The 15,825-nt window shown below is 35.4% G+C and overlaps 3 protein-coding genes across 13 annotated transcripts; 1 reads left to right on the top strand and 2 right to left on the bottom strand.

Moving 5' to 3' along the window:
• Nucleotides 1-63: 63 nt before the first annotated feature.
• LOC140978734 (MOB kinase activator-like 1A) lies at nt 64-3,586 on the bottom strand. Its single transcript, XM_073443947.1, has 7 exons — nt 3,549-3,586; nt 2,743-2,800; nt 2,191-2,290; nt 1,552-1,645; nt 994-1,127; nt 492-655; nt 64-415 (listed from the first exon to the last, which is right to left on the bottom strand). The coding sequence occupies exons 1-7, from the start codon at nt 3,569-3,571 to the stop codon at nt 344-346; spliced, it is 645 nt and encodes a 214-aa protein (XP_073300048.1). The 5' UTR covers nt 3,572-3,586; the 3' UTR covers nt 64-343.
• Nucleotides 3,587-6,067: 2,481 nt separating this feature from the next.
• LOC140979980 (growth-regulating factor 4-like) lies at nt 6,068-10,123 on the top strand. Of its 11 annotated transcripts, none has more exons than XM_073445680.1 (6): nt 6,068-6,234; nt 6,327-6,400; nt 6,782-7,095; nt 7,768-8,122; nt 9,255-9,724; nt 9,840-10,123. In XM_073445680.1, exons 3-6 carry the CDS (start codon nt 6,867-6,869, stop codon nt 9,845-9,847), a joined length of 1,062 nt encoding a protein of 353 aa, XP_073301781.1. In that variant the 5' UTR covers nt 6,068-6,234; nt 6,327-6,400; nt 6,782-6,866; the 3' UTR covers nt 9,848-10,123. The 11 variants fall into 11 exon arrangements, with proteins under 11 accessions (XP_073301781.1, XP_073301775.1, XP_073301776.1 ...); XM_073445674.1 differs by having other exon boundaries at nt 6,516-7,095; XM_073445675.1 differs by having other exon boundaries at nt 6,502-7,095.
• A 580-nt stretch (nt 10,124-10,703) lies between these two features.
• Nucleotides 10,704-13,537, bottom strand: LOC140979979 (pyruvate kinase, cytosolic isozyme-like). The gene is made up of 3 exons (XM_073445669.1): nt 13,107-13,537; nt 12,045-12,506; nt 10,704-11,721 (listed from the first exon to the last, which is right to left on the bottom strand). Exons 1-3 carry the CDS (start codon nt 13,377-13,379, stop codon nt 10,909-10,911), a joined length of 1,548 nt encoding a protein of 515 aa, XP_073301770.1. The 5' UTR covers nt 13,380-13,537; the 3' UTR covers nt 10,704-10,908.
• Between the last annotated feature and the right edge of the window lie 2,288 nt (nt 13,538-15,825).

The raw sequence follows: 15,825 nt of genomic DNA, 5'->3' as shown, positions 1-15,825 counted from the left end.
CATGAAAAATAGATCTGTAGGGTTTAGAATACTATATGCATGAGCTGACATGAAAGAGTGATATTTATACAAGCCACACAATGATTTTAGTCTCTAATACAGAGTTCATGGGTACATGAGAAAACAAGCAGCAAAATTATCACATTTAGATGATACGATAGCTGCAAAAGATCCAACACTACTACGGTTTTTTTCCAACATTCCCACACAAATGTGACTCAAATCCATCATCATGTCTAGGAAGCCGTAGTACTAAGGTTGTTTTCAGGTATGTAACAGTCAGCAAACACATATTTTATCTCTATACATAAATGTAAGTTCAAATGACAAGCACAAAACGTGTTCAATATGGAATAATGGATTCTATAAGTTCTTGAAGCGGGGCAAGTTCCTTCTTGTCAATCAGCACAAATTCCTGCATAACAAAAGTAAAGTCAAGAACCAAGGAAAAGATTTCGATAAACAAGGTTTCACGGACTTGGAGAACTTACACAGGTGAAGAGTATAAAATGTTTGAAACAGGTATTTAGATGGGCCTCCTCCTTGAGACTAACAATCTTTTGGAAATGAGAGTGATATATATGTGCATAGACACGGAATACGCGTTTGAATATGGTCTTCACGACATCCCTAAAATTTGAAGGAAATGGAGTCCCTACAGTAGTTTCTTATAGTCAGATTCAGCGCTGATAAAAACAAGAAGTGTTGATAAAAACAAGAAAAGCATAGAGAGAGATGGAATGAAATATGACAATCATCCATGAAGCATATGCAAACCAGCGTGGAAAAAAAATCATTTGATGATGTTAAAATGGAGAGATAAACGAGACTTTTTATCAATAAGAAAAGAAGAAAAAACCATTTTACTAGAGGGGTATATATCACCAGCACGTGAAAGGTAGGTTTAATGTTGGTTCTTTTTATGGAGGATTGCAGGTCCAACTCATATTTGAGTAATAACTGTGGTAAGATATACCGAAACGTCATTAGTACCGAGCTTTTGAGGAAATATAGACTCATCGTCTAATTGGGTTTCAATCCAGTCCATCAAGTATTCAACATATTTAGGAGCAGAAACTTCAATGGGTTTCTTGATTTGCACGCCATCAGCCCATCTGTACTCATACCTGCATAAATATAACGAGCAGGTAAGTATCGTTCCCCTTTCATATAATTGATCACATGAAATATAGAACTAAACTCAAAAAAGATGGAGTTGAAACTAGGCGTATGCTTGTTTTCATTTTCTTACCATTTCTGCTCCATTTTTTAAAATAAAACCAAACATTACGCTCTCATAAGCATTTAGTTCTGCTCCCAAATATAATTATTTTTATACTAGATTTTAAACCAAAAATACTATTTTTAAAATTATAAGATATTTTGCATAAAAAAACCAAACATATTCTCAAATGGTGAGATATTTCTAACCAAAAAAATTCCTACAGACTGGTTTCTCCAAAAAGGAAAAGATCAGCAGTGATATTGATATGGCTGATGATGAAAAGGCTAGTACTTAGCAATGAGTAACCAGTAATAATCAAGACATACTTGGGACCGGCAGACATTGTAGGACATTTCTCTGGAGTACAGAACTCTGTGAGGGTGCCGTAAAGCAAATTCACCTGGTTGAAGAAATCTACGGCTGAAATTGAATATAAAGAATAATCAATCTTTTCATGTTCAATCCTTAGACTGATGCTTTGGATGGAAAAATAAAAATGCCATCTTGTTAAGCAATGTGTCAGTTACGCATTCCAGCATGCCATTATAAAGACAAACCAAGAAATATTTGATGAGAAACTAACAATGGCAAAGAAAAACTTAAAACTGATAAACAAATAGTCTTCTCAATGAAGTAAGAGATGAATTAGGCTCAGATTAAGACCTGCTCATGACAATATCGAGCATTGTCTCATATATTAAGCTAAAGTTTTGATCTTTGTTGACTAACCAGTGCACTGATTTTCTTCCCAAAATTCACAAAATCAATACTTCTATCCGATCAATATTTTCATGCGCATTTGCCATATGTTGAAACCAAACTTGGAAGAATGTAAATTCGAATGATGAACCCTTCAATCAACAAACATATGAGACTAAATGCACATGCACACACATATGCGCATATATAAACACACACACACACACACACACAGAGAGAGAGAGAGAGAGAGAGAGAGAGGGTACTGTTGACGGCAAGCCATTCATTCATGTCCTCCCCAGGAGGTAGCCTCACAGCTTCTCTTAAGTTTCCACTGCCTAATGTGGCATCAATATGCTTTTTCAGCTGTNTTGAAAGAAAAAATAAAAGAATGTTTCCTATTTACCACATGTACTTACACAAAAAAATAAACAAGGAATAAATCAAGTTTCCTTCGAGCTAAAAAATAAACAAGGAATATAACAAGAAAATAAACAAGGAATATAACAAGAAAATAAACAAGGAATATATCAGGTTTCTTAGGATAAAAATTCCTAAGACGTGACTGAGTCACAAAACATAATCCGTTTAAAGATGTATGGAATTTTAGAAGTTAAGGAAATTGAAATTCAAAGCTCTGACTTTCAGAAAGGTGTCGAATGTTGCTATTTATGCCAAGGAAAAGGCAGAAGCTGCTGAGAGGTAAAGGGTGTCGGAGAACTCATCCAGCTAGGTTCACAACAGAAAAGGCAGATGAAAAACACTGTTAGGGGTGGGAGCACCACGTAAGTAAAGTTTAAACAGCAAAGAAAGTAAGCGACCCACACCTTACTCCCTGATGGAGTGCTTTTTTTAGGGCGGAATGTCCGTTGATTCCTGTCCGAAAATACCAAGCCAACCCTCATAAATAAATTCACCACAATGGAGGGTAACAGTTAAATCGGAAAGAAAACATTTGCACAAACTCCACAATAGGATTCGAGCTGGAGATCACAGAAACTACATCTACATAAATAATGGTTCCTTTATATTCAAACACAATTCAATTGCCACAGATGGAGTAACATTGTCAATGAACACCTTGCCAGTAAAAATAATCACCGTGATTTGAATATATAACAGAAGTTTAATTGGACTCAGAGGCATAGGTTCCCGGATCCTACCACTTAAACTTGAAAACAACCCATGCTACAGTCAAATCATTTCCTTCACGATCGAGTATTTTGTGCCATAATACAAATTATTCTCAGGACAACAAAAACCCAGGGCAAATCTTTAGTGAATCAAATAAACTACCAAGTAAACCCCTTTACCCTTTTACACGAGATCAGTCTTCATTAGTCATTACGCTCCTTACTTTCTATAAAAAGATCATTCTTTGAAGCTGAAAATCATCTAACCATCCATTAAAACAGCGGAAAACACGCACTACACAATAAAAACCCGGATGTCAAGCATCGAGAAAATCAAAACACAACAGAGTTAACAACATCATCAACAACAAAATAAATTCCAGCAAATAAAGGGCGGATCTGACACAAATAAAGCAATCACAGAACAATACAAACAATACCCAAAATGCAACTAAAACAAATACCCAGATGAAAAATATTAAGGAAATTACCGGCCAAGGCCAAAGAGACTCATGGCTCCGGACACAGAGAAAAAGGAGAGTTAAATTGTCTACAGAGCGGAATATTTGCGTGCGTGTGCGTGTGTGTGTATATATTAACGGAAGTGTCGGAAAAAGATGTCGAGCACTGACTTGGCATCCAATAATAAACAAACCAGCGCCAGGTTGGGAGTAATAATAATCAATTAATAATAATTACAGGCTACAACTAATATCTGTTTTTAAGTTTTTTTTAAAAAAAAACTATATATTCCATTAATCAAATTCGTTTATTTTTTACACATACTCAGAAAATCTAACTTTTTATTTTGTTTCCATATTAATTAATTTTAAAAATGATTGTATTATTTTCCAAAACAAAGTTAATAGGAGTATTTTAGTAAATAAAACTATGAAAAAATGCAAATACTTTGTTTCTTATATACTTATAATATGTACATGAGTAGGTCTCATGTGTCCACATATTTATATTTCGTGAGACAATTTGACATGATCCATATCTAAAATGAAAAATAATATTTTTAATACAAAAATTAATATTTGGTTGGTCTGATTTTAAATCAGCCTCATACGAGATTTGTGTATATATGTGTCATAAAATAACATTGAAATTGAATTTTAAAAATAAAAATATATATAACATCTCATTAATGGAATATAACATTTAGTAGAATAGATAAATAATAATAATAATAAAAATAATAATAATGGTGTCATTCGACTAATAATTAAATGTGAAGAACAACTAATAATATACAAACTGGAATTGAACGAAACAATGTGAAATAATTGTTTTTAAACACTATAAATTTAGAAAGAAAGCCAATGGAAACAAAAGTCGTGAAATTGAAAAGTATAATGCTGCTGAAATATGAGAATATTTGCATAGGGTGTTTTGAATTTTTGTTGAATTAATGGAGTTGATCATCGATTGAGTCATTCCCTCTTCGTCTTTGTTCAAATTCTTCACAGTAACTGATTTTCACTTCGATAATGGTCAATTGTCAACAGATGAGCCAAAATCACAGGTTCAACTTTTCTCGTGAGATGATCTCGTGAGTTGACATGCTTACTTTAAAACTTTTTTCATTATATTTCTCTTTTTCTTTTATCTTTCATCTCCTCCGATCCCTGTCATTAACATTTTTGCGAGTCGCTTCCCCATATTCACCCTGAGGTTTCCAACTGCGAGTCTCATGAGTCATGACCCACTTTTTTCTTCTCATGCTATTCACGAGCCCTCGTATCCATCCATTATCTTTCTTTATATATATATATAGGTAAAATTAATTTGTTTGTATATAATATATTTTTGAGAGAGACACCGATGGGTTGCATCCCAACAACGGCCCAGTTCAATTATATAGTGCACAACGGCCCAATTGGGAAAAAAATGATGCCTCAACGTGCCTCATGATTATGTGTGACCTTTACAAAAGTACAATTTAGATTGCCTTTCACGCAATTGTAGAGATGGTGAGTGTCTGAGAGATTATGCGTCTTTATCAATATTAATCTATTCAGCTAAATGTCATTTAAAAATACAACATTGAACCTTTTTGTTTACATTACATCGGTAGTCATTATCAAAAACCACAAAATAATAACAAGAATTACCCAAAACTCAAACATATTTACTTGAATTGTACACTGATCCCTTCTTCTGATTATATAATTCTTTCATCTTAATCTTTTTCTCAATACTCTGTATGTTTAAATTAAAAACAATACATTATCTTCATTCGAACAAAAAAGATTGATGTACAAGTTATACAAATTCATGGAAATGGTGAATTCAACGTGAGTAGGTCTCTTGTGAGACGATCTCGCGAATTTTTATTTGTAAAACGGGTCAATCTTACCGATATTCACAATAAAAAGTAATACTCTTAGCATAAAAAGTAATATTTTTTCATGATGACCCAAATAAGATATCCGTCTCACAAAATACGATTCGTGAGACCGTCTCACACAAGTTTTTGTCTTAGATGAATATATTAAGTTTGGAAATTCAAAGTAGATTCAAATCTCAACAGATAAATTAGTTCATTAAAAGAGATAATTTATTTGATTTTTATAGAACCGATTGAGAAATGGATGCATGAAAATAACATAACAAAACTCGAAGAAGACAACTAATTTAGATGTGTTTTACTCAACTATCTCTATTCGGGGTTACTTCTCAGAATGATTATCGATCATAGGGAGAATAGCATTGTTCAAAGGTTCTCTTTTGACTTGTTGATTTTCAGCCAAAGTGTTGGAGCTATTAGCCTAGCAAAGAGATCACAATTCAAAAGGTTAATATATTAATATTAAATTAAAAAAATTTCAAATTTTATAATCATTTATAAAACATATCATACTTGATCTTTGTTTTTTTAAAAATATTATTATAATTAAATCTCAAACTTGGAAATAATATTTTCTGTTCTTCTCTATCAAAGAGTGTGTGATCATCATACAGAATCACATGATGAGCAAACGTCATTGGACCATGACACTGCCCCAACCCGACCCAATCCCACGTTGCCTCCCACCACCCTTCCATGCCGCCTCCAACAGCGACACCACAAATATCCTCCACCTTCTTCATCATTATCACCGAAAACCCCCCCATTTTCCATTATTTACTTCACCAAGAAAATGTTCCTATCGTTATACTGTGAACTTTGAGGTGACCAACACTCTCTCATATTTAAATCTCACATTTTTGTAGTGTCTCTCTCTACTCAAAGATTCCATCTTTTTTTTGTCTTCCTTCACCAGCTGCCCCTTCTGCTTTCTGATTCTGAGGTTCTCCTCCCATGTTTGGCCAAACCCTAGATCCGTCCCTGCTCTAGGTGAATACCCACACTGTCTATCTCCTGGACACTGCAAAGGGTGTCTATTTGTTTGTGTTTTTATAGTGTTGTTTATGTTTTCTTGATATTTCTGACTGCAGCTTTTTTTCACTAGAGCTTGCTACAGTACATATGTACGTGTTTTTTGTGTCGGAGTCCAAACACAAAGTTGTTTCTTTTTCCCTTATCCATTTTGTGGAAGCAGCTTTTATGGGAAGTAAGAAATTTCTCATATTGAACCCCTTTTCTCCTATCCCACAAGGAAAAAAAAAGGAAATAGCCAAAGCAATGGGTGCACAAAAGTAGCAACCGTGCACTTCTGCGCATGTTTTTCTAGCTTATTTTGTTAACTGACTGTAATTTTGTCGATTCTTGATGCAGGTTAGGCGAGAAAATTAAAGGAGGATTATTTATTACTGAAGTTACAAGTATCATTTTTAAAAGAGGGTGGAGCTGAAAGAAAAAAATGAGTGGCACAGCTTCTGGATCCGTGGTGGTGGGGGGAGGGGTAGGCGAGGTGGGTTACGGGGGCTATAATAAGCCACCATTCACAGCAGTGCAGTGGCAGGAGCTGGAACACCAAGCCATGATATACAAGTACCTGGTGGCTGGACTTCCGATCCCACCGGACCTCGTTATGCCCATTCGCCGCAGCTTTGATGCCCTTGCCTCCCGTCTCTTCCACTATCCTTCATGTAATCATCACTCTGTTTTAATTGATTTCATTCAACATTTGATTCAAAGAGACATTTTGACTTGATATTGACAGTTGTTCTGACTTAGACATAAATGGAAGTTCAATGCTGTGTGTGTGTGAAATACATAGAACAATGGATTTGATAACTCTGGGTAATTATAGTATCAGCATGAATGTGACTTTTCACTCATGTTGACTTTTTTCATATTTGATCGAAAAACTCAAGGATGACCTGCTTGAAATACCTGTTTATAGGTGGATACATATAAGATTGACCAAGACATTGGTTTATTTGCCAACTGTAGGTTGTAACTTGTAAATGATGATGTAATTTTCTTGACGATACTTTATCTGTTATAGAAGTTGTTGCCCTGTGTTTAATATTGGAGAAGTAGCCATTTTTGGGGGTTAATATCTTTTTCATTTCTTACTTTAATATCAGCTTGTTTGTTAAAACATTGATGCTATGGTATGTCTGCATGCTGTCGGTTGAACTAATTCTACATTGGGTGAAACCGTACCCAACTAACGTATGTCACTGATGCATAAAAAAATAGTATGAGATCAGAATATAGCATGACACATTGGGAATATTTCTTTTGGGACACAACGAATAACAGAATGATATCGTCTTATTTTGTGAACTTAAATTTGGGTATTTGATTCGTAGTGGGCTATTGTTCCTACTATGGAAAGAAATTTGATCCTGAGCCTGGAAGATGCCGAAGGACAGATGGGAAGAAGTGGAGATGCTCCAAAGATGCACATCCAGACTCCAAATATTGCGAGCGGCACATGCACCGAGGTCGCAACCGTTCAAGAAAGCATGTGGAATCTCAATCTACGTCGCAATCTTTGTCAACTGCAATATCTCACATATCTGCTGGGAGCAACAGTAGCAGTGGAAGCTTTCCAAATATGTCATTATATTCTGTTGGTAATTCTGAAGGATCGGCTCTAGGAAGAAATGTGAAGAAGTTGCAGATGGAGCCTCTCTCCTATGGAATCCATAACAAGGATTTGAGGTACTTTTGTTAAGCCTAGTCGTTTAGTTAGATCAAACTAATATTATGGTTTATAGCTTGTTGTGGAGCCAAAAGTTTTGCTCAAGTTTTGAAACTAAAAATCGATATGGGGAGTGAAAACATATTTTTATGCGTGTAGCGAAAAAAGTACATGCACGTCAATAAGAAAATGTAAGAGGGAGGCGACCAGGGTTGTGTCAAACCTATCTCCCTTGAAGGGTTTGCTCAATAATAGAAATGGGAGAGCATACTCCTGGGAGATGGCTGGACCATAGGAAGTGAATTCTATGTTTGAATCTTCACCATGAGCCTGAAGAGAACTGCTGTAGACTTGAAGTAGCAGGTAGTTTTGAAGATTAATCAAACTAACTGGTTAAACAATATGAACATGCCATGTATGATTGTTGTGGAATATCCTCTCTTTGAACATAATTAACACCATTTCTGGTTGACTAAATGGTTCAGTGGTGGAGCCATTGGTTTGTTTGAACATAGGTCTTATGTTCGATTCATAGCCCGTAGGTGGACGTGAATATTTTTTTGAATAAAAATTAATGTCATTTTCCGTCTACTGTTTCCCATCTTCTAAACAGAAGTTAGCCTCGGACCATTTTCTCTGCTCGTATTACTTAACGAAGACTTGCAAACCATATTTCTATTCCAGTGGACTTTCTTGTTCTTTATAATATCAAACCTGGGGTGTTGGGGGAAATTCAACTCTTACACCCATCCTCACTTTTGAAAATTAAACTAAAGAAATTTTTGTTTATGGTTGTGCTGGTAGGCAATAGTTAGTCGAGAAAGTTAAGAATCATGATCTAGCATTCATAACTCTGGTAGTGACTTCCAAAACAACTGTCTTTCTCTTGAGATTTGTTTCACAGTGGGATATAAAGTATAAATATTTCTTCCCGTGGCTAGAAGCTTTGGTTTGTTTTTTGGTGTCTATCTGGAGCGATTAACCTTTTTAATGCATATTCAGCTGTACCAGCATGGCCCCACTGATTTACTTTTGATGAGATCATCAAGCAGTGCATTCTGGTTCTACTTGACTAAGATTGTGCTCCTTCAAGGAGAAAGTTTGCTCAGCCCTACTGATACCCTTTTTGATAACAAGATTTTTTATGTACAGGTACTACCTCCATGGATCAACTTCTCATTCTGATGACCATATTTTCTCCCCAGAAGCTTCTCTGGGTTTAGGCTCTAGTGCAGGCAGCGGAACATGGTGTTACTTACCTTCCCAAGTTTGTTCAAGCTCTTCGTTGAGGCAAAATTCTGATTCCCAGTTTCTGGGCCATTCCTTTTCTCAACAAAACATGTCGCGTGCTTTTGAAACCGTTACCAATGATACCATGGCAAAACAGCGGGAACAGCACCGTGTTTTTGGGAACGAGCTTTGTTCACTGGGACCAAATAAGCAGGAGCATCAAAATCTAGTGCACCCTTTCTTCAGTGAGTGGCCCACGACTAAAGAGTCTTGGTCCAATCTTGATGATGAAGATGGGTCTGAGAAGAATGTCTTCTTCTCTACTCAGCTATCCATCTCTATTTCAAGGGCGAATTCTGAGTTTTCACCAAGGAGCTCTTACTCCCCAAATGGTAAATATTTCTAGACGATCAAGATTTGATATTCTTTCAACATATGTATAGATAAAACGATCATAGAGTTGAACGACTAAATCTACGCTGAATTGATTCTCTCGTTAACATGCAGATGCTTGAAGGGAAGAAGATGATTCCATCAAATGCAGCTTAAATGTCCTCGTTGCTCACTGAATCATTGTGTACTTCAAGAATTGTTTGTATGAGATATGCGATTTATGTACCGTAATTGTTGTTTAAGTGGCTTAGTTTTTAGTCTTGAATAAATGTTTTCTGAGTCTGGCCCTAGAGAAACCTCCTCTGATTTGGTTTTATGCTTTGTGGGATCAGCTGCGAAGCGTTTGGAAGAGTGTAATAAATCTTTATTAATTAAAAGCTTTTTAGATATTTTACCGACATGATTTGATATATTCCTATTGTTTCATGCGCTGAAACTGTGTTTGTTATCAATTTGATATAGATTTGCATGAAACACACATACTTCGAAGTATATATATTTTCCCTGAAAACTTGGTTTAAAATAAATTTACCATTGATTCTAAAGACAGATCTGATCAAGTATCTATATAAAAATAATAGTGAGGATGCTACACATTGATTTTGAAATCAATTTTGAATGATAAACCTTTCACAGCATACAGTACAACTTTTGTTTTCGTCGGATGGATTTATTGCCAATAGTAACGATACAATTTTGAGTTTCTATATGTCCCACGTCCTGTTTCTCCATTATCGATCGATACACGACCGTCTAATCTAGCAAGGAAATTAAAGACTATTTCAAACAACTAATGAGATTAACTGATTAAATGGCAATTTTGTCACTCTTATGAGGTTTGCTTTACAATAAAGGCATTCACTAGTTTATGCATCACCACCATATGTATATAGTAACCAACCAAACAAAAAGGTGGGAAAATTAGCGTTCCATCTCTCATGCTTAGTGTAAATTCCACATATATTTCACTCGATAATCATTGCAAAATTACATCAAAAGTTCAGCCCAATAGGCTCGATGAATATGGTGGACAACGCATCAATCCATATTGTCCTAAAGCAGAAGTAAAGACTTAAAATATAAAGTTCGTGTTATTACTCCTACAGAGTGTGATTATCATAAGCAAGAATCAACTGCTAGATGTTCATCAAAATTTAAAACTCGCTATCATTGTCACCCATCATCACTTGACAGTGACGATCTTAATGATAGACGCTGTCCCAATACGGTGAAGGGCCACGACAGCGTCTCCCACCTTGCAGAGTCCTTTTGTTTTAGCGTGCTGAAGAGCAAACTCCAGGGCTTCCTCAGTTGACTCCTCGTGAGAAGCCCTTGCAGATCCTGCACAAAGAACAGGAACCAGTCCTCTGAATATAAGACTGTGCCTTGCCGGAGATTCATCACTGCACGACCAATCAAATGAATCAGTCTTTATTTCAGGAACCACCACTGACAAAATTGGCATGCCTGGCCTGTATTTAGCCACCAGCTTTGCGGTACTGCCTCCTCTAGTCAGGACCAAAATTAGAGCTGCTTTAGCTGAATTAGCTGTTCGAACTGCTGACGATGCAAGGCTCTCCAATGGGCTCATGGGAACTGGAGCATTTGCCATGATTCGTTTAATAGCATCACTGTAGTCAATTGTGCTTTCAGCTTCTATGCAAATCTTGGCCATTGTACGGACCGCAAGATCTGGATAAGCTCCTGCAGCAGTTTCACCACTGAGCATTACACAGTCAGTTCCATCAAGAACAGCATTGGCAACATCCGTGGCTTCTGCTCGAGTGGGCCTCGGAGACTTGATCATTGACTCCAACATCTGTGTTGCAGTGACAACAGGCTTTCCTTGGATATTACACTTGTATATCATCACCTTTTGAGCCAAAAATATCTTCTCTATTGGAATTTCCATTCCCAGATCACCACGAGCCACCATGAAGGCATCTGAATTGGTTAAGATTTCATCAAAATTCGCCACCCCTTCTTGATTTTCAACCTATAGAAAGACACCCAATATGAAAATAAGAGCACACGTTAGTTGCCTCTCTAGGCAAAGCCAGGCCAGAAACATCATCAATTTAACATGCATGCTTCAAACAAAACAACATGTACATTTCTAATGCAATTCAAAAAGTATATTTGTAGATAACACTCTGGAAACATCAGAAATAAAACCAAGCATTAACATAGTTATAATCGCATCATCTTCCAGAGTCCAAATCAGTAAGCTAGTAAAACTCAAACAAATTATGTGTTGCTTGCATAACAAATAATTTCCAAGATTCATATATTACAGCACCGAAGAAAACAAGATCATACCTTAGACATGAGAAGGATGCTTTTGGCATGCTCACCCAGCAATTTTCTGACCTCCACCAAGTCAGAACCTTTTCTAACAAACGAAAGAGCAATCATATCAATTTGATTTGGAACTCCCCATTTCAAGATATCTTCCTTGTCTTTCTCCGTCAAAGTTGGGAGATCCACGATAACACCAGGAAGGTTGACATTTTTCCTTTCACCTAGAACCGCAGTGTTCTCACAGCGGCAATGTACTAAACCTTTTTCTTTGTCACAAGCCAAAACAGCGAAGGTGATAGTGCCATCAGCACACAGTATAACACTTCCAGGCTTTACATCCTCTGCCAATTTTTTGTAGCTCATGCAGATCATTTTCTCATCACCTTTGATGTCGTAGTCTGTGGTTATTGTGATCTCTTGTCCCTGCTTTAGTTGGACAGGCTTGGCATCTTTTAAGAATCCTGTTCGAATTTCTGGACCCTGCAATAAAATAAACATTACTTTAAGCTGCCAAATATGAGCAGTGATGATATATAACGGGATGGTTTGAAAATAACCTTGGGGAGAGTTACTTTTCAAAAAACTCAGTTCGACCAAGGTTATTTTTCAAAAACTTAATTCGACCACGCTGTAGAGACCGCCTCAGACAAAGATGGGGAGGTCGAGGGCCACCTACAGCCTAGATGATGCTTAGGCGCCGCCTCGATCACCATTTAGAATACGACCCAAATATAGAGATAACTTCAGATTGATATAATTATTTGTTCAACAAGGAAAAAAATTAGACTACCACTATCTTAACCCTTCAGCTTAAAACCCAACAGAACACAAAGCAAAGACAACAAAATCAAAGCTAAAAAGTCTAATACAAGACCAAAGGGAAGGAATCTTTTGAAAAAAGAAATCGAATACTGGTAAGAAACCGCAACGCACACAAGCATAAATTGTAACGGAAATAAGCTAAGTTTAAATTTCAAGCGAGGAACAGTAAAGCGTGAAACATAAAAAAACAAACAAACAGATAATCAAACAAAAAGGAATAAAAAAATATGAAAGAATCTAGCAAATAACCGTCACAACCTTCGTGTCGAGCATGACGGCGCAGAGTATGCCTGTGTTGTCCATAGCCTGGCGGAGGTTATTGAGCGTCTCCTGATGATATTCGTGAGATCCATGCGAGAAATTGAATCGAGCAACGTTCATCCCCGCGCGAAGAAGCTTCTCCGCCATGGGAACAGAACGAGACGCCGGTCCCAGCGTGCACACGATCTTGGTCTTCGGCCTGGGCACAATAACATCGCCTCCTTTGATTTCCACACCGTCGTAGTAATCGCTGTTCGTTTCCATCCTCATCTCGATCAATTGAAAACCTCAGATCGAATGTTTAAGCAGATTTTGTCAATAAATAGACGTGATTTCGGGGGGACACGGCGGCCAGTAAAAGATTTGTTGTATTGGTTTATGTCAAAAAAGCCAAGCACGTTGATTGGTAGCAACAAATCGATTCCAAAGTCTTGTACGGATTGTTGCCTGTAAATTATTCCATTTTCGATCCATATATATCACACAATCGAATAACCATTTTTTTCCTCTAAAATATAGTATTGTATAATAATAATAATAATAATAATAATAATAATAATAATAGTAATTGATCGTTGATCAATAAAATATTTAATATGTGAATAGATTTTTTGTGAGACGGACAATAAAATATTTAATATGTGAATAGATTTTTTGTGAGACGGTCTCACGAATCTTTATCTCTGAGACAGGTCAACACTACCGATATTCAAAATAAAAATTAATATTCTTAACATAAAAATTAATATTTTTTCATGGATTACTCAAATAAGAGATATGTCTCACAAAATTCGACCCGTGAGACCGTCTCACACAAGTTTTTGCTTTAATCTGCGGCTTTTTTTTTCCACCGGAAAGATTTTTTACGGTTCAATCTTGATCTGATATCGTTTTTAAAACTCAATTCCATTAAATCTCATGAAATCCTAATAATTTTGTAAAGATTTCACTTAGTTAAATGAAATCTCATCATCAATTACCAATATCATTTTATCAAACATTGAAATGATATTTGCAATTTCAAATTCCATCAAATTCTATCCAATTTAATGTTGCCAAACGCCCTCGGTCCATCTTATTTTATGGTTATTTGTGTAAAGAGTAAATACAAATATAGTTTTCGATTTCTATCTTTAATGTGAAGCCTGAATTGCAAGTTGGTGACTGCACGTGACTTTTCTTTAACAATATATCAATGCCGTCGGTTCTCTCGGTCCAACTTCTTCTAGTCAAGTTTACTAACATATTATATATTTACATAAATCAAGAATAAGTAAAATATAGATTCAATCGAAATAATCGACTGAATCGAGTTAGTTTAAAAATCGATCTGGTTAGTTCGGACTTTCAGTTTTAAATTTAAAAATATCAATTAGTTGGTCTGGTTTCGATTTTTAGTATAAAAATTAGGTTAAACTGGAGAAACTGAACTTTATATTTTTTTAAAAGACATAAAGTTTATTAAAACTTAAATTTATTTAAATTTTTTATATTAATTTTTTAATCGAAACTTGATTTCGGGAAAAAAATACTAAAGTTCGGTTTTCGGTTTGTTAGAAAAAAAATCCGGTTCGGTTTTTTCCAAATGCTCATAAATATATATTATAATTTTGTCCGTGACTTGTAGTAAATTTGTATTTGTAAAAATTTTGTATTCATCAAAATTCAAACCTAATGCATAATTGGCTGAGATGGATGGATGTTCTGATAACCTTGGAAAATTTTTGATACGATTTTAGATTGTTATTTTTCTAAATAAATTAATTAATTCCCATGCTATTATGCTAATTGGGTCGGATCGCTGAAGCCCATTGGATTTAGGCCCATGTTAATTGGCTGGATCTGGCCACTCCCCAATTATATCATACCGGGCCTGAGGTTTGCTAAATACCACAGCTTAAATTTTGAGTACTAAGGCACATAAACCAAAGGGTATTATGAAACATAGATGGTGTGCAGTCGTTCATCGTTTGGTGTGAAAGAAGAGATATCACTCAAATTTTTAACAATTGGAGTGAAACAAAATAGTTTTGTTATCCTTATCATGATTCAATTTATCGTTTCATTTTTCATCGTCTTATCTCTCGAGTCAATCGATTTTTATTTAATCCGTGATTTTAATTTTCATATTAAACAAAAATGAAGTAGAAGAACCTATATTCCAAATGAACAAATTCAAACTTGAAATATCCATTTAATTGTTCAATGAATTTATATTTAGTGTATTTAAAATCTACTTTTTTTTATATTAATTTATCGATATTAATTAATATTGGGTGTATTTTAAAATGTTGATGTATTTTAGTATACCAAAATTTTCCTCCACAATTAAGCAAACGTAGTAAAACTATCCAAAAGTTAAATCACAAGTCCCTCTTCCTCCATTACCCGTCTCTTCTTTTAACATAACAATTCTTAGTAGCACCAATTTTTAAGTTACCGCAGAAAGGGAAAGCATATGTAATAATATTAAAAGCTATAAAACCAACTTAGGGAATAGGGAAAGAATTGTAATTAACTGGGATTTAGAGGTCAAGATTCATTAATTTAAATCAGTGTAAAATTATACATTTTCATTAAAACTAGTGATCTACTATAATCATATATAAAAGGTTGCGCTTGGATTAATGAATTTGATTTGCAGAGATGAATTCGATCAGGGAAAAGATTCGAGTGATGAATTTCAAATGACACTCATATCATGAATATTTGAAAT

The sequence above is a fragment of the Primulina huaijiensis genome, chromosome 6, assembly GCF_012295235.1.
Source record: "Primulina huaijiensis isolate GDHJ02 chromosome 6, ASM1229523v2, whole genome shotgun sequence".
NCBI lineage: Eukaryota > Viridiplantae > Streptophyta > Magnoliopsida > Lamiales > Gesneriaceae > Primulina > Primulina huaijiensis.
Note: the sequence above shows the minus strand (reverse complement) of the source record. Positions and strands in the feature narration are given on the sequence as shown.